Source organism: Paramormyrops kingsleyae, chromosome 7, assembly GCF_048594095.1.
Source record: "Paramormyrops kingsleyae isolate MSU_618 chromosome 7, PKINGS_0.4, whole genome shotgun sequence".
In the NCBI taxonomy this organism is placed as follows: Eukaryota; Metazoa; Chordata; class Actinopteri; order Osteoglossiformes; family Mormyridae; genus Paramormyrops; species Paramormyrops kingsleyae.
The window spans coordinates 7,723,662-7,749,075 of NC_132803.1; the positions used below are offsets into that span (position 1 = coordinate 7,723,662).

General features: G+C 40.4%; 2 protein-coding genes across 2 annotated transcripts; both read left to right on the forward strand.

The window, feature by feature from the left end:
* Nucleotides 1-1,968: 1,968 nt before the first annotated feature.
* On the forward strand, nucleotides 1,969-12,999 carry depdc1b (DEP domain containing 1B). Its single transcript, XM_023811609.2, has 11 exons — nucleotides 1,969-2,079; nucleotides 6,735-7,000; nucleotides 7,195-7,333; nucleotides 7,457-7,584; nucleotides 8,159-8,289; nucleotides 8,598-8,645; nucleotides 8,786-8,926; nucleotides 9,280-9,446; nucleotides 9,747-9,923; nucleotides 10,933-11,112; nucleotides 11,525-12,999. The coding sequence occupies exons 1-11, from the start codon at nucleotides 2,044-2,046 to the stop codon at nucleotides 11,672-11,674; spliced, it is 1,563 nt and encodes a 520-aa protein (XP_023667377.2). The 5' UTR covers nucleotides 1,969-2,043; the 3' UTR covers nucleotides 11,675-12,999.
* Nucleotides 13,000-14,813: 1,814 nt separating this feature from the next.
* On the forward strand, nucleotides 14,814-15,797 carry LOC111843798 (hydroxycarboxylic acid receptor 2-like). The gene has a single exon (XM_023811675.2). The coding sequence runs from the start codon at nucleotides 14,814-14,816 to the stop codon at nucleotides 15,795-15,797; it is 984 nt and encodes a 327-aa protein (XP_023667443.2).
* The last annotated feature ends 9,617 nt before the right edge of the window (nucleotides 15,798-25,414 follow it).

Genomic DNA, 25,414 nt, shown 5'->3' on the forward strand with positions numbered 1-25,414 from the left:
TACACATATTCACGGGTTTTTGACCTGTTCGGCGTTCCATAGCGTTGTATACACGTCGCACTGTGTATGCATTTGTCTCGTGTGAAGTATATGGCAGCCCTAACTCTTAGATGATACACAATGAATATATTGGTGCATATCTGGCCTGTCATTTTTTAACTTGTATTAAAACATTCGTTCAAACATTATGTGAGAAATTCACTACAATTAACCCGTTTAAATTTTAAACTGTCACTGTGGCCTATGAGCGCATTAGACCGTTTGTTGTAATTTTGTTGTTTGCTATGGAGTCCCTAAAAGGTCAGGGTGGGAAATTATTTTTTTTAAATAGCTTTGCATTCCCTCACTATAGTTTTGTGATCCTACTATACTTCCCCACTTGCTCTGTGCTGTAATGTGACGGCAAGGATAAACCTAAATAGTTCAGACATGTACTGTACAGTGTGCTTTAAGCACTTAACTGTAGGGGGCAATGTACACCATGCAACAGCTGAAAGTGCGCAAACAGACGCTGAAATATATTGCAAACATTGAAAGACTCGAACCCGCTTTCTGGAATATTTCAGAATAGATCCGCATATCCCCACATACATCATCAAGCGATAATACCAGGGAGGTATACCCGAAAGTGGGCTCGGGTTTAAACCCTAAGTATGACACCATGGTAAACTGATTAGGGTAGTGGGGCGTGAAACTTGTGTAAATTAACGACACAATAGGAAAAAAGCATTGCTGCAGCAGGAGAGATAAAACTGGCAGTAGCTATGGTAGCAAGGTGATATGCACTCTATATTCAATGGGAAACCTAGCTTCATTTGTGCTGCTTTAGTTCTTGAGATGTTAGTTTAAATGGTTACACGACACCACCAAATCTGGCTCACTGTGCGTGTAATTAAATTACATTATTTTCTGAGAGACAGTAAGCTCACATGTACAAATTAAATAAAAAATTAAAAACACAGCTCAATATTTCTACCCTCACTTTTTATCAATAGATTTAAGATATTCAAGATCAATGTATAAAGAACAGAAATAATGATGAAAAGTTTAAAAACTTAAAACTAATAATTAGGAACTTTATACAGAAATTTGTTACGGTGGGGCATGGCGAGGGAGGGAAAAGAGGGACAATCCACATAGTGGCTCACAACAGAACAGGGTTTATTAACCACAACAGAATTACACAAAAGGGGAAAATCACAAAATAAAGGGATCATAAGGGGTGAAGAACATATGTTTTCCTAATTAGTTCCTAACTAAAATAAATGTACTTTCAAAAGAATTTTCTAAATTGGAAGTAATTATTATAAGAACAAGGTATATTGTAATTCTTTTTTTTTTATTTCTAAAATGAAATAAGTTCACTTTAAAATAATGATATTTACCCATGGATTGGACTTTTGAGTTATGTAATACGTGTTCATTTTGCAAGGTTAAAATTGAAACACAAGAACACTTTTTCTATACTTGTAAGGTTATCCCAATTTTTTGGGATAAATTACGATACTGGCTGCTTACAAAAAATATATCATTGTGCGGGGATACAAAGATGTGTGGTTTATTTATACAAAATAAAGAACTGGAATTCCTTTGTAACAGCATTGTAATATTAGCTACATTTTAAATGAATAAATATAGGTATTTTAAGATTACTCCTGATTTCTCACCATTTATTCGGGAGGATCTGAAAAAAAAAACAAATAAGAATGCCCTTAAACTGTGTACTGAACTGGCGATATATGGAAAATGTTCTAGGATGGTAGATTTTTATGGATGTCTATGCTGCTTGAATTGTATTTTGCATCGTAATTGATGTTTGATTTTTTGTGATTTGTGAAATACAAGCGGAAAAAAAGAAAAAAGTGCGTATTTTGATAGAGCCCTTGACTGGACCATATATGGTATTGTGTATCATGTGATCAAACTCATGGGCCAATCAAAGTGCGCGTTTAAATGACTGCAGATTCAAACTCGCTCGTGGTGTCTAATCGTGCGACTTTCTGAACATCTCGATGTTGTATTTCGTTTCGGAATAGAAAGCAGATGATTAGACCAGGACCTTACAGAGCAACCAGGCTGGTAAGAAATTAATCATGAAGAGGTTACATTTAAAGGGGATCGTCAGACACTACACAGTTTTTGCTGTTCAGGTCGAAGAACGTTACCATTAAACTTGAAACTTAGCTGTTTAGCAGGAATAAGCAGGGATGTTTCATGTCAATCTTCAGTAAACACCCACAACAGTAAACACACAGATTTTGGATTGTGGGGTTTCAAATGAGATGTACATTTATTACATTTATAGTATGTAAATGTGGGCTTGTAATTAAAAATAAGTAACTTGTGTAAATCTGAACACTAATTAGTGCATTTCTGTTTGACCTAAACTGTCCCTCTAATTCAACGTTTTAAAATGTTAAATGGCAAAAAATTTGTTTGTTCTGAAACTTCCTATAATTTTCTTGTAAGTAAATTATATTTCACTTTTCATTATGGTGAATCAAACATTTGAAACATTGTATGAATCTGTTAGCAGCCGTGAGTAATGTACACTTCTGTTGTGAAGCGCGTATGAAAGTGTGTTACATGTCTTCGATTATTAAGATCGTCATTCACTCAATCACAGTATGTCTTATTTACGTGTTAATACAGTCCCTTGGAATAACAAAGGTATATGTGTAGCGCTATTTTCTGTTGATATCTGTTCATAGTACGGATCGAGTATCTGGGCATATTGAGAAGTCGGTACAGACTATATTAGGCTAGGCTGAATGAACCAGTCTTCGGTTTTCTTTTATACATTGTGACTGAGGGGCATCCTTCACGTACTGGCAGGCTGTTCCATAGACTACAACTTCTCTGGCTGAAGACTTTGCTGCAGATGCTGCCGTCTCTTTTTGTGAGGAATAACCAGAGGGCTTGCATTCCATTATGTCAGTGTACATTCTGCGCTGTAAATCAGTTCATTTAAGTAAGCAGGTGCTTGACCTTTTAAGTCAGGTGAAAAATTGGAGTGGAGAGACATTAAAATATGAATTCTGAAACTGTGAAGTATGTAATATTTGTGTTTTGGTTGGATTTGTGCATCAACCAGAGCATGACAGCTCATTCTTTTAAAAAATCACATCTAAAGTTTTTCAGTATCATGCAGCCCAAGAGTGAATGGCTGGCATGTTTTTTAATTAATAGCGTGAACGACAACAACTGTGGCAAAAGCAGCAGGCTAGCAATGAAATATGCACAACTTAGTTGACACTAAAATACCCCCAGCTGTAAAGAAGCAACAATGTAGCGTAAGAGGAAGTGCGATGCCACCAAGTGGACATGTTACACTTTTTGCAATCTGTGTCAGCGTGATGTGTAGTTCCATTTCTGGGGAGGTACTGTACTGCAGGCTACGGCGTAGGCTGTGGTGTAGGGTATGCGGCTACACTGTACCTACGGCGTAGGCTGTGGTGTAGGGTATGCGGTTACACTGTACCTACGGCGTAGGCTTTGGTGTAGGGTATGCGGTTACACTGTACCTACGGCGTAGGCTGTGGTGTAGGGTATGCGGCTACACTGTACCTACGGCGTAGGCTGTGGTGTAGGGTATGCGACTACACTGTACCTACGGCGTAGGCTGTGGTGTAGGGTATGCGGTTACACTGTACCTACGGCATAGGCTTTGGTGTAGGGTATGCGACTACACTGTACCTACGGCGTAGGCTGTGGTGTAGGGTATGCGGCTACACTGTACCTACAGCGTAGGCTTTGGTGTAGGGTATGCGGCTACGCTGTACCTACGGCATAGGCTTTGGTGTAGGGTATGCGGCTACACTGTACCTACGGCATAGGCTTTGGTGTAGGGTATGCGGCTACGCTGTACCTACGGCGTAGGCTTTGGTGTAGGGTATGCGGCTACGCTGTACCTACGGCGTAGGCTTTGGTGTAGGGTATGCGGCTACGCTGTACCTACGGCGTAGGCTTTGGTGTAGGGTATGCGGCTACGCTGTACCTACGGCGTAGGCTTTGGTGTAGGGTATGCGGCTACGCTGTACCTACGGCGTAGGCTTTGGTGTAGGGTATGCGGCTACACTGTACCTACAGTGTCAGTTTGACACAAAGTATAAATCACCCTTAACTCAGGATTTGAGGCATGTTGGAACAGCTGCTTATTGTAGTGAGAGATTTTGGAGAACACGCCTACAAGCTGAGAGGTGTATGTCTCAAGTATCATTCTGTGTACTCTGTCTGGATCAGTAACTTTTTTATCGCATGCACTCTCTTAGTCGGTTATAACTCGACTATGTTATTTAATTGGACTACTGTCTTTGTCCCAGCATACATGAACAGAAAGGGAATTGATTTAATGACCAAAGTATGTCTGACTTTGCTACTATAGGTGGTGATATGGCTCCTTTCAGCTTGTTAGTATTGTGGTTTTTCCGGTTGGCCTATTACATCACAGATGTAAAAAAATAATACATTTAATGACTGTGTGGACAAATGAAGTGATACAAGCTTTAATTGCAATCTAGTCAGAAGAACAGATACAACAAGATCAGTATAGCATAACAAGAAATGAAGTATTTTATATAATGTACTTTGACAGCACAGTATTGGAAATCTTTCAAAATTGCAATGTGATTTTGTTGTAATAAATACTGGGGTATTTATGAAACCAAAAATTAGTTCAGCATAAATTTCTCATGAACCTGTCTAGGAGTAAAGATGTCTGTAAACAGCAAGGATGAAAATGATTATGATTGTCTTGGAGAATGCATGCAGCACTCATGCAGAAGCAGTGGAGGTAAACTTTAAACTGATTTTTAATCATAAAACGAGTAATCATAAAACGAATAATAGCCGTACCAAATTGAAGGTAAGAAAAAGCCTGATCTTAATCTAGCTGACTGGCGATGTAAGAATTGGATGTTAATAACTTGTGATGTTGGTATCAATAGTACAAAATGTTATTCGGCGCCGGTACCAGTTTTTATGCCAGAGTACAACCAACACCTTGCAGTACCGTACTTTGGTACCTTCTTGAAGTACCAAAAGCAAGATAAGTGGTGGAAAAGAACCCTTTAGTTGAGCAGTGAATTGGCCAACTTTACAGTGCTGTACATTTCCTACGTGCTGTACGTCCTCTGCTATGCTCCAAACTTCTTCTGTGTACTGGCTTCTGAAGTTACTTCAGGGTGAAAGCCCAGGGGGGGAAACTGGAGCATGTGCAGAATGCCTTGGCCGGTTTGAGTCCAATTGAATGTATATATGGAGTAAATCGACTCTCAATCACATTATCTCTGTGTCTTAGTCCGACTTCGAGAAATTAGATTTAGTATAACTTCAGTCGGACTAAGATGTTTACATGTACTTTAAAAGTCCAGTTTTAGGCAGACTGAGACAATAATTCGATTTTCTCACTGTGCATGTAAACGTACTGAGTGACTGCTCACCTACGTTTATTGTGGTGGAAGCAGCTCCTCATTCTTGCGCGTTAAATAGGCTTGGGCAATATGTCGATCTTATCATGGCAATGTCGACAGCCTGACCTGATCTGACCTGATGTCGACAACCTTGACCAACAATATCACTTTAGCTTTGAATCCATGATTGTCAAACACGTGTTATTCACGAAATAAGGCAAAGATGGCTGACCTAGTCATGAAGACTGCTGTAGCTGTTTGACGGTTTATTTTTTGGTTTTAAACCAAATGAGAAAGGCAGATTACCCTTTGTCAAGCCCTTATTTTCATATTAATAAATGAATGACCACACTTGATTACATTTTTTAAATCATTATTATTAACATAACAGAAAAGTTACATGATAGTAAAGCAATGGTTTTCTTGTTTGTTCTCGACTATCACTGTCCTGTAGTTGGATTTGTAGTTAGGAGTGACAGCAGCGGAATGAATTATGTTTTTTTTTTATGTAAATGATAATATCATCCATCATGGGATTATAAAAACTGGCGCCTAAGCCTAGTGTCAAAATGAGCAAAAGGCTGGGTTCGGGACATTGGGAAGACTTCAGAATATTGGTCATAAAGTTTGCCAGTGCCTTAATGCCATTCCATATCCTGCAGCAGTTGTTATCAAAAGTGTTCTTTGATGGGGAGTCTGTATTTGCACTTGACTCCTCTGAGGGCTTTGAGGTTCCCTCGTGCTGCTTTGTAGGGTTGCACATTGTCTGATCTGAAAGCTGTGGCTCTTTCTCTTAGCAGAACCCACACACAGTTGTTCATTCACAGGTTTTGGTTGGAAAACACTTATTTTGTGCAAATACATTTCCTGTGTAAAAAAAGTATGTCTCCTAGGACTGGTTATGTATTCCGTCCTGTGTGAACAAGTCCCACTCTGTGCTATCAAAGCAGTTCTACAGCATCGGGGTGGCTTCCTCAGACCGTATCTGTGCAGTTTTGATAGCTGATCTCGTCTTGCAGATCCAAGCTTGTAGGATGGAGTCAGGGTCAGGGAGATGTGATCTGAGAGTCCACGGTATGTTGTTGGATTTGCCTTGAATGCTCCCAGTATGCTGCTGTAGACCTTATCCAGAAAGTTGCTGTTCCTCCTTGGATAATTCACATTTTTATGGAACTTAGGCATGCCTCTTTTGAAATCTGCTACAGTGACAACCCTTTCAACACTGAGCCACCTACCACATTCGTTTTAACATGGTCTGCATTACTTTTCATGTGCTTTGTATATTGTGCAAAACTGATGAATCAAATTTGATTTTCCTTGCAGTGGAATGAAACGATCAGGCTTTTTCGCAAGGACATGCCTTTGCGCAGACATTGGATTCACTTCCGTTGTTATAACAACAGCTTTACAGCATCTGAAGCAGTTGATTGGTTACATGAGCTGCTGAAGGGCAGCCACAACTTTGGACCAGAGGTCACCCGACATCAAACTGTACAGCTGCTAAAAAAATTCCTGAAAAACCATGTCATCGAGGACATAAAGGGACGTCACGGCAAAGAGGACTTTGAAGACAATGGTCAGGTTTACAGGTATTATACTTTTTGGAATGACCTTTAAATAATGCAACAGGTGGAGCTAAATTGGAATTTATGTTCAATCGTTACTCTTCAGTGGCAAATAGCAGCGATTGTGTATTGTCACTGTACAATTCTGTATGTTAGCATTTACTGTGTTAAGGAAATGTACCCATAATGAGTGTGATTTGCATGTTGTTTTTTTCCAGGTTCCCTTCAATATCACCTTTTAAGAAGTTGCCACGGCATCCTCCTGCACAAGACGTTTTCACTCCAAAGGCCCAGCACTGCGGAGTGGAGAAGCAGCTGATGTCACAGAGAATGCTTCCTTTTAAGCCTCTTGTTTTGGTACGGAGGATGTTTTTAAGAGGAGATATGAAATGAATCTACAAATCCCCAAATCAGGGTTTATCTTTGCTTCTGATAGTATAACTTCTGAAATATAAACGAGGTCTATCTGTTTGGTTTCAGAACTCGGAATCGTGGAAGAAAAGGCACAGTATTGCCTTCGGAGAGCTACGCGAGTGCCAGGTGATGAAGAGGAGAGAAATCACGAGCAGAGAGATGGAGCGCATCTGGATGTCTACAACCCTAACACGGCATGTGCCACTTGAATTTGCATAATCTTCTGCTAAATCCTAATCTGTGCAAAATCCCTACTCCTTTATCTGCCATGTTTAAATATGGTGCTTAAAACAACTCCACAATAAGCAGAATTTTGTGTTAAGCTTTTATTAATTGTGTTAAAGTTTACAAGAAATTGGCTTTATAGCAATCAGCAGCTGCACAAATAAAATTTGATACCAAGTACTATGCACTAACTAAAAAACAGCTGATGGGGATGTTTACATGGAAACACTGCAGTTCTGATAGTATAGTTCTTGTAATCTTGAATCCTCCCTTCCTCAGTATAACCTCTATAGTATTGTTCACTTAACAGAAAGGTATTCTGATATTTTATTTTATACTGTAGTAATACAGTTTTTTTTTTTATTATATTTTACTGTGTATCATTGGGCTATTATAGTTCTGAATTGTGTGTGTACATTTCCATTTGGAGAAGATTTGACTTTGTGTTAGTTATTTGTAGGACGAATGATGTTTTCTTTTCGATGTTGTGAATTTCCCTGTGTTTGCCAAATAACTTCATTTTAACTGTCTTCTCTCTGCTAGCTTACAGACATTGTTGGGCCTGAAATCATTGAATGGAGTCCTGGACACTGCATTACTTAGCCCAAACTACATTGTTTATAATGTGTACAATATCAACAAACTGGGCATTGTGGTTCTAAAAGACAAATCAGGTGAGGTGCTGTCTTCAGTGTACATTAAATGCAACTTTTGATTACTATTCATTATATATTATATAACCTGCTCTTTGTTATTAAATGAAATTGTGAAAAATACAATTTTGTTGATAATACAGTTCAAAGCACACATGAAGAATGTTTTGTAATGAATTATACACATTGTTTTTATCAATTAGGATGACAAGCTTCATTTTGACTACCACAAGTTTTATATTTAAATGATACACATATTACATGTAATTCTATTTTATCTTAGCCAGCATGCTGAAAATAAACTGCATTTTTTATCTTCATGTAAACAGAGGACCTACCCCAGTGGGTTTTGTCTGCTATGAAATGCTTAGCAAACTGTAAGTATCGATTTGTACTGTGGTATGTTTTCCATTCATTTCAGATTGGTAGCATTTCTTGTTTATGGTATCTGGGTGTCTGTGATGCTTTTGTCAGTTTGTTGATTTCTGTTATAAGGAACTGATTGGTCTTTGTCCAGGGCCTGATGATGGTCACACTAAGCAGTCCATGTACCCTGGGTTCGAGAGGGATATCCTGAGGACGGTGGCAGATTACTTTCAGGAGCTTGATGAACCGCTTTTAACCTTCCAGTTCTATGACGTTTTTGTCAGTATCCTTGGTGAGTCTATCCTTGTCTGATTAGTAGGGTGGAAGGATTCAACTAAGAAAGAAAAGAAACTATTTTAATGAAAGAAATTAAAATAGGAATTTTCGAAATTTTATTTGAGACCCGCCTAGAGATTTGTTGCTGATTTGTATCCAGGGTGTGGAACCTTAAAAAGTCTTAATGTCTTAAATTCTAGTCGTAACAATTAAGGCCTTGAAAAGTCTTATGAAGTCTTAAAATTTAAGGGAGCTTTTCCACTACACTAGGTGCCATACTTTTGGTACTTTAAGACACACTTATTCATAAACCTTTATGCGAATATTTGCTAAAGTGTGGAGCTTGGCTGGTTCTCTTATCCGTGGCAGGTCTGATCGAGAAACAACAGGCCACCAGCGAAGCCCTTCAGCTGTGCTGCCTCCTGCTGCCCCCAGCCAAGCGACGGCATCTCCAGCTGCTGCTGTGCCTTATGGTGCGTGTGTGCAAAAACCCACAGCTTCCAGCACTGAACAGCGCTGTGGGGACTCGAATGCTGGTATGACTGCTCAGTCGCTCATTGCTCATTTGTGCTGTTCTGTTTTTAACCCCTCTGTGAAGTTAACACTCTTGCATCTTCTGCTCTTAGGAATTTCTTCCTCATGTCATACGTTATGCATCTCGAGTCCAAGTGAAATATATAAAAAACATATTTTATCTGAAGGACTCGTATTAATTTGAATCACTGCCCTATACACCAGATGTTCTTCTCCATGCAAGCTAATAGTAATGTGACTCGCACTGCTACATTGTCATCATGTGTTTGCCAGCACATTCACCAATGTATGCTTCTGAACAGATGCTGCAGACCTTTTCACGCTCCATTCTTTGTTCTGCTGATGAGATTGACCTTGATGAGTTGCTGGCCACCAAGCTAGTCACTTTTATGATGGACAATTATGAAGATGTTTTTAGAGTTCCAAGCCGTTTGCAGAAGGCAGTTGAGGAGCACATTGCACATCTGCGAAGGGTTCAGGTAAGCTGTCGTGTAATTTCTAGTAGCTAAATTTCATTAGTTGTTATAGTTTGTATCAATTTGGTTTGTTGCTATCAATTATATCAATAATTGAGTAATCTACCGATTTTTAATGTGACAATTCATCGAGTAATTGTCTAGTATATACATTGCAATTAGTTCACACATATGGTCAATTTAGGCACTCCGGTTCACTTGAGTTGTATGTTTTTGGACGGTGGTAGGAAACTTGAGGATCCGCTAAGCTTGTGCACATGCAGGGTGAACATGTGAACTGTACAAACTGAAAGCGGCAGCGTGCGGTGACAGCGTTACTCACTCTGTGGCCCTGATAGGTTTGTGCGATGTTAATATTGACGTGAAACTGCATGTGCACGAAATGTCGTCGCAAGGACCACAATAGTCTGCTGGGTACAAATCATCAGGTTAACGATGTTTCCTTTTCAACATTATCATTTTTTTCCCCATTTTTACGGTTTGCCGCCACTACTTTCGCGTGAGCTTTGGAAGCGCATTTGAGACGATCATAATTATTCTTTTCCTTGCTGATGGACTCACTAATTAATATTGTGCTGCGTTTTTGAGAAATTAAACAAAAATAAGTGAAGAGCAGAAAAGTGAACAAGACTTAGTCACAAAAAGACATTCGTCTTCTGCTGTACACATTTCGTATTCCATAGAAATCATATTGAGCAGGAGCAAATAATTAGTCAGCATTGCTTTGTGCTTCATGCCTGTCAGAGGTGGAGATTCCAGTTAGTGACTCCCAACTTGACTCATGCTCAAGTCACGAATCAAGTCACTCTTGCACGCCCCCCCCCCTTCCACTTGTCAAGCCACCCAAGATCTGTAGTTGGAATTAGATTAATTTAATTTAGAGTGGTATGTAGGACGTATTACTGCAACTGTTTCATTATATTTAAGAGTTAAACTAATGTCTCAAGTTAAATGACGTTTCTAAATTGCCTATGGTTCATGATTGTGTGTGTGTGTGTGTGTGTGTGTTCAGATTAATTACTCAGGTGTTGAGGCCTCCCCGCTGTTGCCATCCTCCTGTATGTACATTTACGAGAAGGAGCTCAGAGAGCAGAAGCCACATGGTTCACAGGATCCCTGTCTAGAGCGTCTCGATGGAATCATTGCAGACAAGGAGCTCACAGCCAAGCAAAAGAAGAAGAAGTTAAAGCATGTATGTCATCCACTTTACAGATGGTTCTTATAGCTTCTGTCCATTTGCAGTCCCACTCCTAACTTGCCATTAAAGGTTAAAAAGAAAAAGTTTTAATTCCCTGTTCATTTGACCAAGGCCTTAAGAATATTTGCAATTTTAGTTCTAGGAGGAAAATTTTGGCCATAATGAAAATATTCATTTTGTCTGCCAGATCTTTCTGTTTATTAATTAAATTTTTATTTTCAGTGTTGCACAAATTATACATTTAAAAAGGTATATTTCCTGGTGTGTTTCATTGGAAACCCTTAATCCAAACCAAATGTATATTGGCCTACAGATGCGGTAGTCACTGTTAACCCCAAACTCCCGGTCCTCTTTGCTGTTCCCGAAGTGTGACTGTGGAACACGGTTTGACATGTCCCTTCTGCAGTTCCAGAGGTCATACCCAGAGACGTTCAAAAGACGGTTCCCTACAGCAGAAAGTGAAGCAGAGGCGACAGCCCCCCTCCTCCGGCGGCCTCAGCTGAGGATCGTCACTCTGAAGAAGCCCTTTCAGAGAAGCTGGAGCTTCAGAGCTTGATGCTTCCTGAAAAGGCCACACGCAGTGACAGAAATAAGAACGGATTCCAGACATGAGCAGAATTAATGTTTACAGAAATAAGCAGTCTGGTGGTAATGTTTTTAAAAACATACCTCTTGTCCTGATAGAACTGTAAATGAAATTCAATCAATTCTGGCAAGTTTTAGTTTTTTTCTATCCATAGAAATCACAAGACATTTCACATTTTCCCCGGTGATGCTCTACCAGTGAACTGGTTCTACTGGCAGCTAAGCACATATAAGCCATAACTGACAGATGAGCTGCTGTTCCACTTTCTTCTTTCCATCACTCATACATGTTATTTTTTCTCATCTGCCATACTGTAGCACTTTGTTCCAGAACTCTACAGCCAACCAAGTGTATGATTCTTATCAGGGGTCTGTATCTTATGGTGAATCTTCATGTCTTCTCTGTATGGTAGTCTTTGAAACGTGTACACCTACATCATAGATACCTTTGGATCTGTTAATTATTTAAGGAGTTTTCCTTGACTTTTATAAGTATTATTCGGTCATCTGCTTACAGTGATCTTCCTAGGACTGACAGGTCATTTGCAGTTTCACCAAGTTCACTAATCTTGCTGCTTCACCATGTACCAGAAGTTCCATATAATATTGATATAAGTTTGCTAAATCTGCTGCGGCTTGGCACTTTAATATCAGCCTTTGAGTCAATTCAAGTGATTCCATTTCAAATTATTCTTGTGTGGTGGTTTCCCAAGTGGTCCTGGTTTAGTGATTCTTGCACCATTATTCATCCTTGTGCACTGGTCTAGGATCTCAGCCCTTCCACAAATTCCAGCTTTGTGAAGTTCACCCTGTAGTTGTTGAGACTTGTAGAGATGCTCATTCAGTGCTGTGGTATTTTTAAGAGTACTTTATGGTATTTAGCAATTATTTTGTGTTTCTCCATCTCCTGTCTCTGGAACCAGACTTACAACCAATGTCCTTTTGTGGAACGGTTCAGCATATCCTGTCATGATTTTTGAGACTATTCCTCTTGACACAATTTTCCGATTTTTGTGACTAATGCTTGTAAAATTTGGGTACCAACTCCCTATAGTCTCTTTGTAACTGCAAGCAGCCTCATGTTGCTTTTCACATATCAAATGGTCAGACCTTTTAGAGCTGACTCATACTGATAATTGGCATTTAGCCTGTGGGACACCTTTACAGTTGCATTTATCATTATGATTGTAGTAGTCCTTTTTCATACATTGTTTCTGTTTTTCTGTTTTGTCCACACTGTGTGTATCTATGCTTTCAGTGTCTGATAGTTTTAGATGATTCATTTTTTGTTTTCTTTTTTTTGGGGGGGGTGGGCAGTCTTAAGGGTGCTTGTGCCAAGTTGTTTCACACTGGATATTCAATAGTTCTAATACGCAAGTTCTACTGTTTGGTAAATTATGCACTAAATTATGCATTAAACCTTAAATTTAAACCTTGAATCCCTAAATTAATGTAGAATTAACACAAAAGGGAGTATATGCGTCATTCTCACAGACATTACCGTAATATATTCATTTTTAAAATGACTTTGAAGACATACTTAAATTAGACAACTTAATTGTTAAAGCTGTTCAATTTAGCCTATGGTGTAATTAATTAGTTTTGATATATTTAGATATCTTTCTGTAACAAGCAAAAGTATTTCATCAAGAGTTACTGAGATGATAAAAAATGACAACGCTAACCAAAAACTGAGTAAAATATACTTATACAAATTAATGGTTTATTATGGGCTATTTTCAATAAAGTTGAAAGGTTTAGATACATCTGGTTTTGTGTTCTTTGATTTTTGGCTACGTCTTTGTGCAAATTGGTTAAAATCATGAAATCAGATTATTAAATTGGGGGGGGGGGGGGCGCGCAGACAGTCTTTTTCTTTTTTTGTGGCCACAATGCATTAAATCATGTAAATTGAGCTCACAAAATCGCAAAAACGTGCACATAATTTTTTTGTGTACTCAATTTGCTATTTTGAGCTCTTGAATTCATTTTTAATTTAATATTATGTTTTAGTGATTTGTGTTCTTGCCTCAAGAAACCATGACAGCAACGCCAGAATATGGGAATATTTTAATGCAATGTTTCAGGCTGCGTGATCGACTACCCTGAGCAGCGCCGGATTGATGAGTTCAAGGCCCCCTAGACTACACTTCCTGTGGGCCCCTCTTCTGCACCCTCTCCCCAAAATGATACAACAATTAACTATTAAAAAAATAAATAAATACAATAAAATTATTTCCACGAATCAAAGAGAATGTGTCGCTATGAAAACTAGAGCAATCACATCAGAAGAGCAACAAACCGGCAAGCTTACACTTTCACATGAGTCATATGCAGCAACCAGAAAGAGCTCAACAGAGACCACATTGAATTGACGCACTGACTTTAAAACATTACATTCTGATCCAGTGTGCGTCTACTGCATCCACAATCTGCACTCAAGACACATTTACCATAGTATAGCATGGACCATAGATGACATAACAGAGAGACAAATTACAAAAAAATAAAACAAGTTCTTACCATTAGAATGCTTTCTTCCATGCATTTTTTGATAAAGACCGACTCCATGTATAGGAACAGATTACACTAAGGAGGTCAGTCAGCATCAATAAAGATTCATTCCACTCCAGCAACAATCTGTTTTTCTTCCTACTATCCAACATCTACTATAGAAGCATTCACACCCACAAGTATCTTCACTGCAGGATCAGAGAACTAATTATTCAATGCATGTGCAATAACCTGTGATAAATTGTTAATTCTTATTCCTGCACATGTTATTGTTACCATAATCTCTTTGTAATTTACAATATTTCTTTAAATACTACTTCTTTTATATGTTGTTTACATACTTGCTGCTTAAAAGTCCTAAAAAAGCTGAAGTTTTATCTCTTGGGAGTAATGTTCTGTATCTCTGTTGAAAACAAAGTCTCTTGGCAATCTGGGAATAAAGGTCCCCAGATGTCACCGTGCCTCATTAGCAAGTGCACAAATAAAAACGGTTCTCTAAAACTTAAGGTACGTGCATAGCACAGAACACTGCTTTCTTGTTGCTTCATCTCTTTCACGTTACAGAAACAAAAGTGAGAAATCTGAACATTTCCACAATGGTAAATTCTACCGTATGTTGTGCATTTGATTCACCAATTTTGGATAAGGTTCTACCTCCGGTCCTCATCTTGGAATTCATGTTTGGGCTGCTGGGGAACTCTGTCGCCCTGTTGATGTTCATCCTTCGCCTAGAAGCATGGAAGCCCAATGCCGTGTATCTCACTCACCTGGCAGTGGCTGATTCAGTCGTTCTTTTCTGTCTTCCGTTCCGAGCAGACTACTACCGACGCGGCAAGGACTGGATTTTCGGCGACGCATTTTGCCGCATCCTGCTGTTCCTGTTGGCAGCCAACAGAGCGGCAGGCATCTTCTTCCTCACAGCTGTGGCAGTGGACCGCTACCTAAAGATCGTTCACCCTCACAACCGCATTAACTATATGGGATTAAAATATGCCTTATTCGTCTCCTGTGGTCTGTGGGCGCTGGTTGTGGCTGTCACTGCATACCTGCTCTCTGATAAGCATTTTTTCGACCATAATAATCGCACCCAGTGTGAAAGCTTTAACATTTGTATGGGATTCAACCCCTTGTCTACTTGGCACAACATTTTCTATGTCATTCAGTTTTTTATCCCTACGGCCATCGTCACTTTTTGCACTGTTTGCGTAACATGGCAATTAAAGAATAAGACAGTGGACACTCAGGGCAAAATCAAGAGGGCCGTGCATTTCATACTGGCTGTAGCGCTAGTCTTCATCATCTGTTTCTTTCCCAGCAGCATGTCTCGCATTGCCGTTTGGATACTCAAAGCGTGGTACGACGAATGCTCTTATTTTCAGGAGGCTAACCTTGCGTTCTACACTTCTGTGTGTTTCACGTACTTTAACAGCGTCTTGAACCCTTTAGTCTACTACTTTTCCAGTCCTGCCTTTAGTGGAACTTTCCAGAAATTCTTCAGCAGACTTTTCAACTGGAAAAAATCTGAGGGAGAGCTCTCAACCAACCGCAACAGCAGCACGACGGAAACAACCGGCACCTAATGACAACAGTGATAGAACACAAAGGTATCCTAGAACTGTACCGAAAAATTAGCTGGAAGATTTTCCAATGCTAGCATTGCAGTAATTTCTTATGTCATTAATGAAATGTAAATGTGTGATATTGGATTTGCTTTTGACGTTGATAACATAATAAAGAGCACAATGTCATTCATTGCATTTTCCAAGGAATCATATTAAAAATAAGCCTTACATGATCAGTAGTATTTATTTTGTATGACATTAATATTATCACATTCACACTGGTGCCTCAAACAGGTTGACAGTACTTGCAGATAAAAGTTTTCATAATTCAACCAGTTTTATTGTCCTGATTTTTCTCTTTTTCAATCATTTAGCTTTACTTACATTAGTTAACAGGATTATGGCAGTTCAGTTAGCTACACCTTTACACACAATGGGGAAATATAGAGGTTCTGATTTACCAATTCAAGGGAGTACCATTTAGTGTGGGTCATATTCCCCATGTAAAGCACATGGATTCATCAAATTTGGGGAAAAAAATGTTGTAATCAAAAATCATATACTGTCCAGTCCTTATACGACATATGTCATCAAGCCAATGTTGAGGAATAGCAGAATTATTCAAGTCTTAGAAAGGCAATATATCTGTACTATAACACAGCCACTGCATTATACACATCCATGCATTTTCCACCTGTTTATCTTGGTCAGAGTCACAGGCCTGAAATACCCAGGATGTCAATTTGTAGCAGCAAACAATGGCAGCTAGAACCCAGCATTTACATGAAGTGAGCTAAACTGATATGTGCTTATGCAAAGCTAACAGGTAGGCTACAGTGCGTAATGTGGATCAATGAAGGGAAGAGGCATCAAGAGACATAGGTCTAGGGTCTGAGATTCCTTTGATCTAATATCCATGGATGAGGTAGAGTATACAGTGTAAACTACTACAACAACAGTTCTTCTATGTTTAGACACCTACAGTCTAAACTTTTGATTGACCGAAGTGTATAGAGTTGTAATGTAGATAATGTGAACTGAGCCGGCAGAGCACACACTACAGTCACGCCCCTTTTTGACAGTTCCTTGGAGTTTGTGACCTTCAAAACCTGCAGCAATGTTTTGTTCTACTGTATTTGCTGTATCTGCAGTTCAGGATTTCGCCTGCAGGCTATGGACAGCCAATGGTTCGAAATGTTTGAAGGGGTTTCTAAACACTGGTTGTTGTAAATGTATCAAAACTTATTTGAATTTGCCATCTCTAGAACCTTTCCTGGGAGAGAAAAGTAAAGGCAGGCACATCGGCAGCAGGGGGGAGAGTGGCGCAAATACTCAGAGATGAGAGGGGGGTCCGGAACAATCACTCATCAGGTAGGGGAACAGGAGGGGCATATGAGGGAACTCAGGAATTCGGGGAAAAGCGGGGCAGAGAAGTGCTCAGTAACTGGACATAGTCAACAATTCGTCACACTTTGGGATCTGTTTAGACTGGTTAAGTAACTAAGGCGATCAAGGGAAACAGGAGTGAGACACAGCTGACTCAGTAGTCTGGAAAAGGAGATCTGATACGGGGGCATGTCTACAGAATAGACTCAGAGTCCAACCTCACATCAACCTTTCTGTTGTGACACACAGCAAATCTGAAATGACTGGTTGCTAAGGAAAAAAAACTGAACATGTATGTCCTGAGACTAAATTAAGGATCCTTGATCTATTTCACCTCAAAAAGGAAAATGCCAGTAAAATGGAATGCAAACCATTATGTTTGGTAAATGCAATGCGCAGGATTCCATTTCAAGCCAAATTCAAAACAAACAAATCAAAATTTCTAGCAATTACTGCACTGCTCTCTTGGGCCCTTGCCTGTTTTCTCAGCTGCTTACATCTCCTGTGAAGCCCAGCTGGTTTTATTTAACCTATAATTACACCTGTGAAGCAGTTGTGCTTCACAAACACCTTGTTATTGTGCATGGCTGCATAAACACTATGCGGAAAACCAAAAAAAATTATATTAATAAGTAATGGTAAGCATGGATTATTTTCCTCAAAATTTGGGTTTGCAACCCACCTCCGCTCTGAATGTATGGAGTTTGCACGTTCTCCCTGTGTTGAGTGCGATTCCCTTGGGTCTTCAGGTTTCCATCTCACAGTCCGAAGGCGACAAACACAATATACACATAATTATCGACAATGCATGTAAAATCGATTAGTAACAGCTTCAATAAATAACAGCCATAAGCATCCTGTGCAGCAGTTCTGTTATCTAAAAAGCTAGAGGCTGAAGGTAGAGGCTGCTGGGATTGCTGTACTGTTCAAGCCGGACGGGTTGTGTTGTGTGCCTGTTGAAGCGGTTGATTTGATTTGAATTATCTGTAAAGTATATTTGAGCGTTTGTGTGCCAGCACGGTTACGTGGGTGGTTGTTGTTGTTTTCATTTTTTACTCTTATTTTTACGTGTGTACTTGTCTGTCCTTGTGAGTGTTACCGACAGCTGCGGGCGCGAGTGGCGTTTCTGTTTGCGTCCTACGCATCAAACACCCGCGGGTAATATTATCGAACATCGGTAACATTAACTCTAAAAGGTCAGTTGCTCCGGAGCTTTGCTCGGTCGCCGGTCGGGGCCGGGAGGACATTTTCCACTTTTTTTCCCGCTCCAGCAGTAGCCTGCTTTGAGAGGGTTTTTGTGGTTTTTTGGCCTCCCTAGAGCAACTTCGCTTTAGTTTAAGCTAAACGTGGTTCAGCAGGAAGTTAATCTCGGGTAAGTAATTGTAAATTTGGTTATTTTAAAAGTTAAATTTAAAGGTTGTTATCGCTGACGCTGCCGGATAATTTATAATAAAGTACCGATTTAACGCAAGTGTTAATTTAGTGTTTTAGTGTACTCGGCACTTTGTTTTAACTATACGTTAATTAGATCAACTAAAAGTTTATATATTCTCTATTAATATACTGGGCTGGGAGTAAAGGACGGGAACATAGTGAGTTAGGTAATTATGGGGCCAGCTCAGTGTTGTGTTTGCAAGATGTTTGCCCTTCTGGATGCTTGCGTCCAGTCGGACTTCGTCTGCGAGCGATGTGGGTTAGTTGACTCACTCATGGTCCAGGTTCGTGACCTAGAGGAGCGGCTGGCTCTCATCCAGCATAGCAATGAGTTAAAGGAGAGAGTTAATACGCCTTCTAGGGAGACTATGTGTACGTCACAAGCGGGGAGGGGGGAGAATGATGAACAGGTAGGTCGAGAGAGCTGGGTGAACGTAGGTCGTAGAGGTAGAAAAGGACGTACACAGTTCACAGAGGCGCCATCACCTGTAGTAACGGTGTCTAACCGCTTTCAGGTGCTTCCAGCTTTAGAGCCGGAAGAGACTGGGGAGGCAGGTGGGCCCTTGGGCACCAAGGAGCCACCTAACCCTAGTAGGAGGGAGGTTGTGGTAGTTGGGGATTCAATTATAAGAGGTGTAGATAGTTATGTGTGCACCCGTGATAGAGGGTCCCGTACGGTGTCTTGCCTGCCTGGTGCCCAGGTAGGGGACCTTCCAGATCGAGTGGACAGGCTTTTGGCCCCAGCCGGGGTGGATCCAGTGGTCGTGGTGCATGTTGGCACCAATGACATAGGAAAGGGCAGAAGGGCTGTTCTGCAAGATAAATTTATAGAAGTCGCGGATAAGCTTAGAAGCAGAACATCCACGGTGGTATTCTCTGGAATACTTCCCGTGCCACGTGCAAGTCAGGCAAAATTAGCTGAGATAAGGGGATTAAATGCGTGGCTAAAATGGTGGTGTAGGAAAGAGGGGTTCAGGTTTATGGGGCACTGGAAGACCTTCTGGAACAGGTGGGACCTGTTCAAGCCGGACGGGTTGCATCTGAACCATAGGGGAACCAGTGTATTGGGGAGGCGTATGTGCAGAATAGTTGAGGAATGTTTAAACTAGGGACTGGGGGGGCAGGGAGGTCAGTTAAGAATTTATGTGGGGAGAGACGGAAAGCCCAAATAAAAATTAAAAGTAGACACTGTAAAAGGCCTACCATTAGTGGTCTGTATTTGAATGCTAGGAGTATTAGAAACAAAATTAATGACTTAGAGGCTTTAATTTCTTCAGACAATTACGACATTATAGGAATAACTGAAACATGGATGAGTGACAATGATGGTGATGAATATAATATGGATGGTTATACGTTGTTCCGTAGAGACCGGATAGGCAAGAAGGGAGGTGGTGTTGCAGTATACGTAAAAGAAAACTTGCAGGCAAGGGATCTCACTGATAAAAATAAAAATTCAGAAGCTGTATGGATCAAACTTGATGCTAAAGATTCAAATGGCCTAATTGTCGGGGTTTGTTATAGGGCACCTAATGTAGCTGTAGAGGAAAGCAGAATATTATATGATGATATCAGGATTATGAGTAATAAAAATGATGTGGTGGTTATGGGTGATTTTAATTTACCTGGGATACAGTGGGACACAGTCTCTGGCTCTTCTGTAAATGAACTTGAGATGGTGGAATTAGTACAGGATTGTTTTTTTACTCAGTTTGTTAATACTCCTACCAGGGGAGAAGCCCTTCTTGATCTCGTTTTTTGTAATAACCAGGATAGGATTGGAAAATTAGAGGTTTTAGACCCATTGTACGGTAGTGATCATAACATGGTTAAATTCGAGGTTAATTTTAGTGTCCAAAGAGCAAAGTCTAAATTAAAAGTATACAATGTTAGGAAGGCTAACTTTAATGGTATGAGACGGAAATTAGAAATTGTAAACTGGACAGAGTTAAATAGCAAAACAGTAGAAGAGGCATGGGAATTTTTCAAAAGCACATTGTTGCAAGTGCAAGAGGACTTCATACCTGTTTCCAGCAAAACTAAATCTAGGAAACGACAACCAAGGTGGTTTACTAAGGAAATTAAGAATAAAGTCAGGAGGAAAAGGGCTCTGTTCCACAACTGGAAAATAACTAATGATTTCAAAATCAAGCAGGAGTATCTAAGTTTACAGGCAGAGTTAAAAAATGACATTAGGCTATCAAAGAGGGATGTAGAAAGGAAAATTGCATTGGAGGCTAAGCATGACAGTAAAGGTTTCTTCCAATATTTTAACTCCAAGAGAGCACTAAAAGCTGAAATCACTAATTTACAGGATAGTAAGGGCCTTATAATTGATAACGAAATTGATATGGTAAATGAGTTTAATGATTATTTTTCAAGGGTGTTCACAATAGAGAACACAAGTAACTTACCACCAATTAATACGAATACAGCATCGTCTATGACCAATATACGTATAACTGAGGTTGATGTGATACTAAGCCTAGCTAAACTCAAAATAAATAAATCACAGGGGCCTGATGGCATCTTACCTTTAGTCTTGAAAGAGATGAGGGATATTATTAGCCAACCTTTGACTTTAATATTCCAGAAATCGTTATCTGCGGGTGTGGTACCATCAGATTGGAAGCATGCTAATATAACACCCATATTCAAAAAAGGGGATAGAAGTAATCCGGCAAACTATAGGCCAATCAGTTTAACTAGCATTACTGGAAAAATAATGGAAGCTATAATTCAAGTGAAAATGGTAGATTACCTAGATGCAAATAACATTATAAAGGATAGCCAACATGGATTTAGGAGAGGTAGATCCTGCTTAACGAATCTGCTTGAGTTCTTTGAGGAAGCTACAAGTGAAATTGATCACAAAAAGGCCTATGATGTGATTTACTTAGATTTCCAGAAAGCCTTTGATGTTGTCCCCCACAAACGGCTCTTGTTAAAGCTTAAAGCTGCAGGAATTTTAGGAACTGTGGCAGCTTGGATCAAAAACTGGCTAACTGATAGGAAGCAGCGAGTAGTTATTAGAGGCACTATGTCACAGTGGGCCTCCGTTTATAGTGGGGTACCGCAGGGTTCAATTTTAGGACCACTATTGTTCCTAATTTACATTAATGATATTGACACGAATACATACAGTAAACTGGTTAAATTTGCAGACGACACTAAGGTGGGCGGGGTAGCAGATACTAATCTAGCAGCAGAGAGGCTCCAACGGGATCTGGATTTAATTAGCGAATGGGCTGATACTTGGCAGATGAAATTTAACACAGATAAATGTAAGGTAATCCATGCAGGGAGCAGAAATATACAGTACAGATATTTTATGGGTTCCACTGAAATAAAGGTAGCTGATTACGAGAAAGATCTCGGTATGTATGTTGATGCTTCCATGTCCCACTCTCGCCAATGTGGGGAAGCAATAAAAAAGGCGAACAGAATGTTGGGTTATATCTCTAGATGTGTGGAGTTTAAGTCAAGGGAGGTGATGTTACACTTATATAATTCCTTGGTAAGACCCCACCTAGAATACTGTGTGCAGGTTTGGTCACCATACCTCAAGAAGGACATTGCTGCCTTAGAAAAGGTGCAACAAAGAGCTACGAGAATGATTCCTGGTCTTAGAGGAATGTCTTACGAGGAGAGGTTAGCGGAACTGAATCTGTTCAGCCTTGAGCAAAGGAGACTAAGGGGGGATATGATTCAGGTCTATAAGATTCTAACGGGTCTGGATGCCGTTCAGCCAAATGACTATTTCAATATTAGTCTAAATACTAGAACTCGTGGCCATAAGTGGAAATTAGCGGGAGAACATTTTAAAACAAATTTGAGGAAGCACTTCTTTACACAGCGTGTAGTCAGAGTATGGAATAGTCTTCCTGCTATTGTAGTGGAAGCTAAAACCATGGGTTCCTTTAAATCAGAGCTAGATAAGATTTTAACAACTCTGAGCTATTAGCTAAGTTCTCCCCAAACGAGCTTGATGGGCCGAATGGCCTCCTCTCGTTTGTAAATTTCTTATGTTCTTATGTTCTTATGTTCTCCAGTGCAGGTTTTAATAGACGTGGCTGTATTGTGAGCAAATGGCAGGGGTGGGTGTCACCACATACCAGCATACCGGCTGCGGACCGAAATAGATATTTGCAAACGATGGTAAATGGACTGCATTTATATAGCGCTTTTTACTACTCTTACGAGTACCAAAGCGCTTTACAGTTATGCCTCACATTCACCCATCCACACTCACATTCACACACCGGTGGCGGAGGCTGCCATGCAAGGCGCCAACCAGCTCACCGGGAGCAATTTGGGGTTCAGTGTCTTGCTCAGGGACACTTCGATGGGGTCAGGAGGACCCGGGGCTCGAACCTGCAACCCTCCGGTTGCCGAACGGTAGCACTACCTCCTGCACCACCATCGCCCCGATGACGATGTCAGAAGTCATCCCTTTTCCGGAAGTGCAACAGGCTTGAGGGATCATTTGATTGTTTGTCACCTTTCTGTTCTCACAAGCAAGAGGAACCCAGAGTGACACAAGAACACATGTCTTATTTTGGGGAAAAGGTCGACTCACCTTGGGCTAAAGACATCACAAACACCTGTTCATGTTGTTCAAGATAGTCGAAAGAGAGTTATTTAATAAATATATTACAGCATTAGCCTTGAGTATTGAAAATACTGGGTGAAAGATATGTGACTGGTAAATAATCTCTAAATACAGTGTGGTTGTGCATTTTTAATAATTTTCTACATATTGACATTGTACATATTGTGAAAACACAAGACTGATGCGAGCATCATCCCCATAAGTAATGTTAGTTTGCAGTACACCAGCATTATCCCCATAAGTAATGTTAGTTTGCAGTACACCAGCATTATCCCTAAGGCCCTGTGCACATTTTCCAATTCCCAGCACCATGACTCTAGTTTGAAACTCCTTTGGGGATGCCCAAGTTCTTTCTGTCGTTGTGATCTTGCAAAAATCATTATTTATATCTGAACTTTTTCCATCAACGAAGCCCATGATGTTGGAGAGTATCTAAAGAACCCAGGATGTGCTTTTACTACTGAGTTCACTAACTTTGCAAGTTGTATAACTACCAAATGAGTTTTTTAAAGGTTGTTTACTTAATGTGTATTTTATGGAGAGAAAGCATGGCCAAAATTTAACAAGATACACAGACCCGAATTCTAAAGTTACATAAGGGAGAACATTAATGCATATTAACATTTAAGGGGCATCCACAACTTTGACACAGTCAGGGAAAAAATTATTTGAACCCCTGCTGATTTTGTAAGTTTGCCCACTAACAAAGAAATGGTCAGTCTATAATTTCAACGGTAGGTTTATTTGAACAGAACAATAAAAAAAAATCCAGAAAAATGCATTTCAAAAAAGTAATTAATTTGGATTTTCATGAATGAAATAAGTATTTGATCCCTTTGCAAAAAGTGCTTTAGTACAAAGGCAAAACCTTTGTTTGGCAATCACAGAGGTCAGACGTGTCTTATAGTTGGCCACAAGTTCTGCACACATCTCAGGGGGATTTTGTCCCACTCCTCTTTGCAGATCCTCTCCAAGTCATTAATGTTTCGTGGCTGATGTTTGGCAACTCGAACCTTCAGCTCCCTCCACAGATTTTCTATGGGATTAAGGTCTGGAGACTGACTAGGCCACTCCAAGACCTTAATATCCTTCTTCTTGATCCAATCCTTTGTTGCCTTGGCCGTGTGTTTTGGATCATTGTCTTGCTGGAATACCCACCCACCACCCATTTCCAATGCCCTGGCTGAGGGAAGGAGCTTCTCACCCAAGATTTGACGGTACATGGCCCCATCCATCCTCCCTTTGATGCGGTGCAGTTGTCCTGTCCCCTTGGCAGAAAAACACCCCCAAAGCATAATGTTTCCACCTCCATGTTTGACGGTTGGGACGGTGTTCTTGGGGTCATAGGCAGCATTCATCCTCTTCCAAACACGGCGAGTTGAGTTGATGCCAAAGAGCACAATTTCACCCAGTCCTCTTCTGAATCATTTAGATGTTCAGTGGCAAACTTCAAACAGGCCTGTTCATGTGCTTTCTTAAGCAGAGGGACCTTGTGGGCACTGCAGGATTTCAGTAGTGTGTTACCAACTGTTTTCTTGGTGACTATGGTCCCAGCTGAATTGAGATAATTGATAAGTTCCTCCCAAGTAGTTCTGGGCTGGTTCCACACCGTTCTCATTATCATTGAAACTCCACGAGGTGAGACCTTGCGTGGAGCTCCAGACCGAGGGAGATATGGTTCTTCGTTGCTATCGAGCTTCGATGCACGTACGTCTCTGTTAGAAATTCTCCATATGGAATTACAGGCGATGCGTGAGTCTCTGGAGTTCAGCCAGAAGCAGGTGGAGAGGCTCGCTACGGAGAACGCGGCCCTCAGAGAGTCGGTGAAATCCCTCACAGAGGGCCTGGACCAGCTCTCAGAAGAAAATAAGAAAATTAAAGACGCGGTTTTGGATCTGCAGGCAAGAAGCATGAGGGACAACCTCGTTTTTGCAGGCATCCCAGAGGCGGCAGACGAGAATCCCGAAACCATAGTGAAGAGTTTCATCCAAAAACAGCTCAAACTTCCAGCGGAGACCGTAAGTAACATCACCTTCCACCGTGTGCACCGCCTTGGAGGTAGAAGACCCGACGGCCATAGACCACAACCGAATTTGAGCACTTTAAACAAAAGGAGCTGGTAAGAAGCAGAGGCAGGGAACTGAAGGGGACGGACTTCAGGGTCAATGACCAGTTTCCTAAGGAGATCCTGGAGCGACGCTGA

What these genes read in the sequence shown, in the direction of transcription:
- depdc1b (XM_023811609.2), top strand. Translation starts at nt 2,044, where the DNA reads ATGATTAGACCAGGACCTTACAGAGCAACCAGGCTG. An exon ending in CTGTGGGGACTCGAATGCTG is followed by an intron (nt 9,447 to 9,746) that starts GTATGACTGCTC and finishes GCTTCTGAACAG; the next exon opens with ATGCTGCAGACCTTTTCACG. An exon ending in AGAAGAAGAAGTTAAAGCAT is followed by an intron (nt 11,113 to 11,524) that starts GTATGTCATCCA and finishes TCCCTTCTGCAG; the next exon opens with TTCCAGAGGTCATACCCAGA.
- LOC111843798 (XM_023811675.2), top strand. Translation starts at nt 14,814, where the DNA reads ATGGTAAATTCTACCGTATGTTGTGCATTTGATTCACCAATTTTGGAT.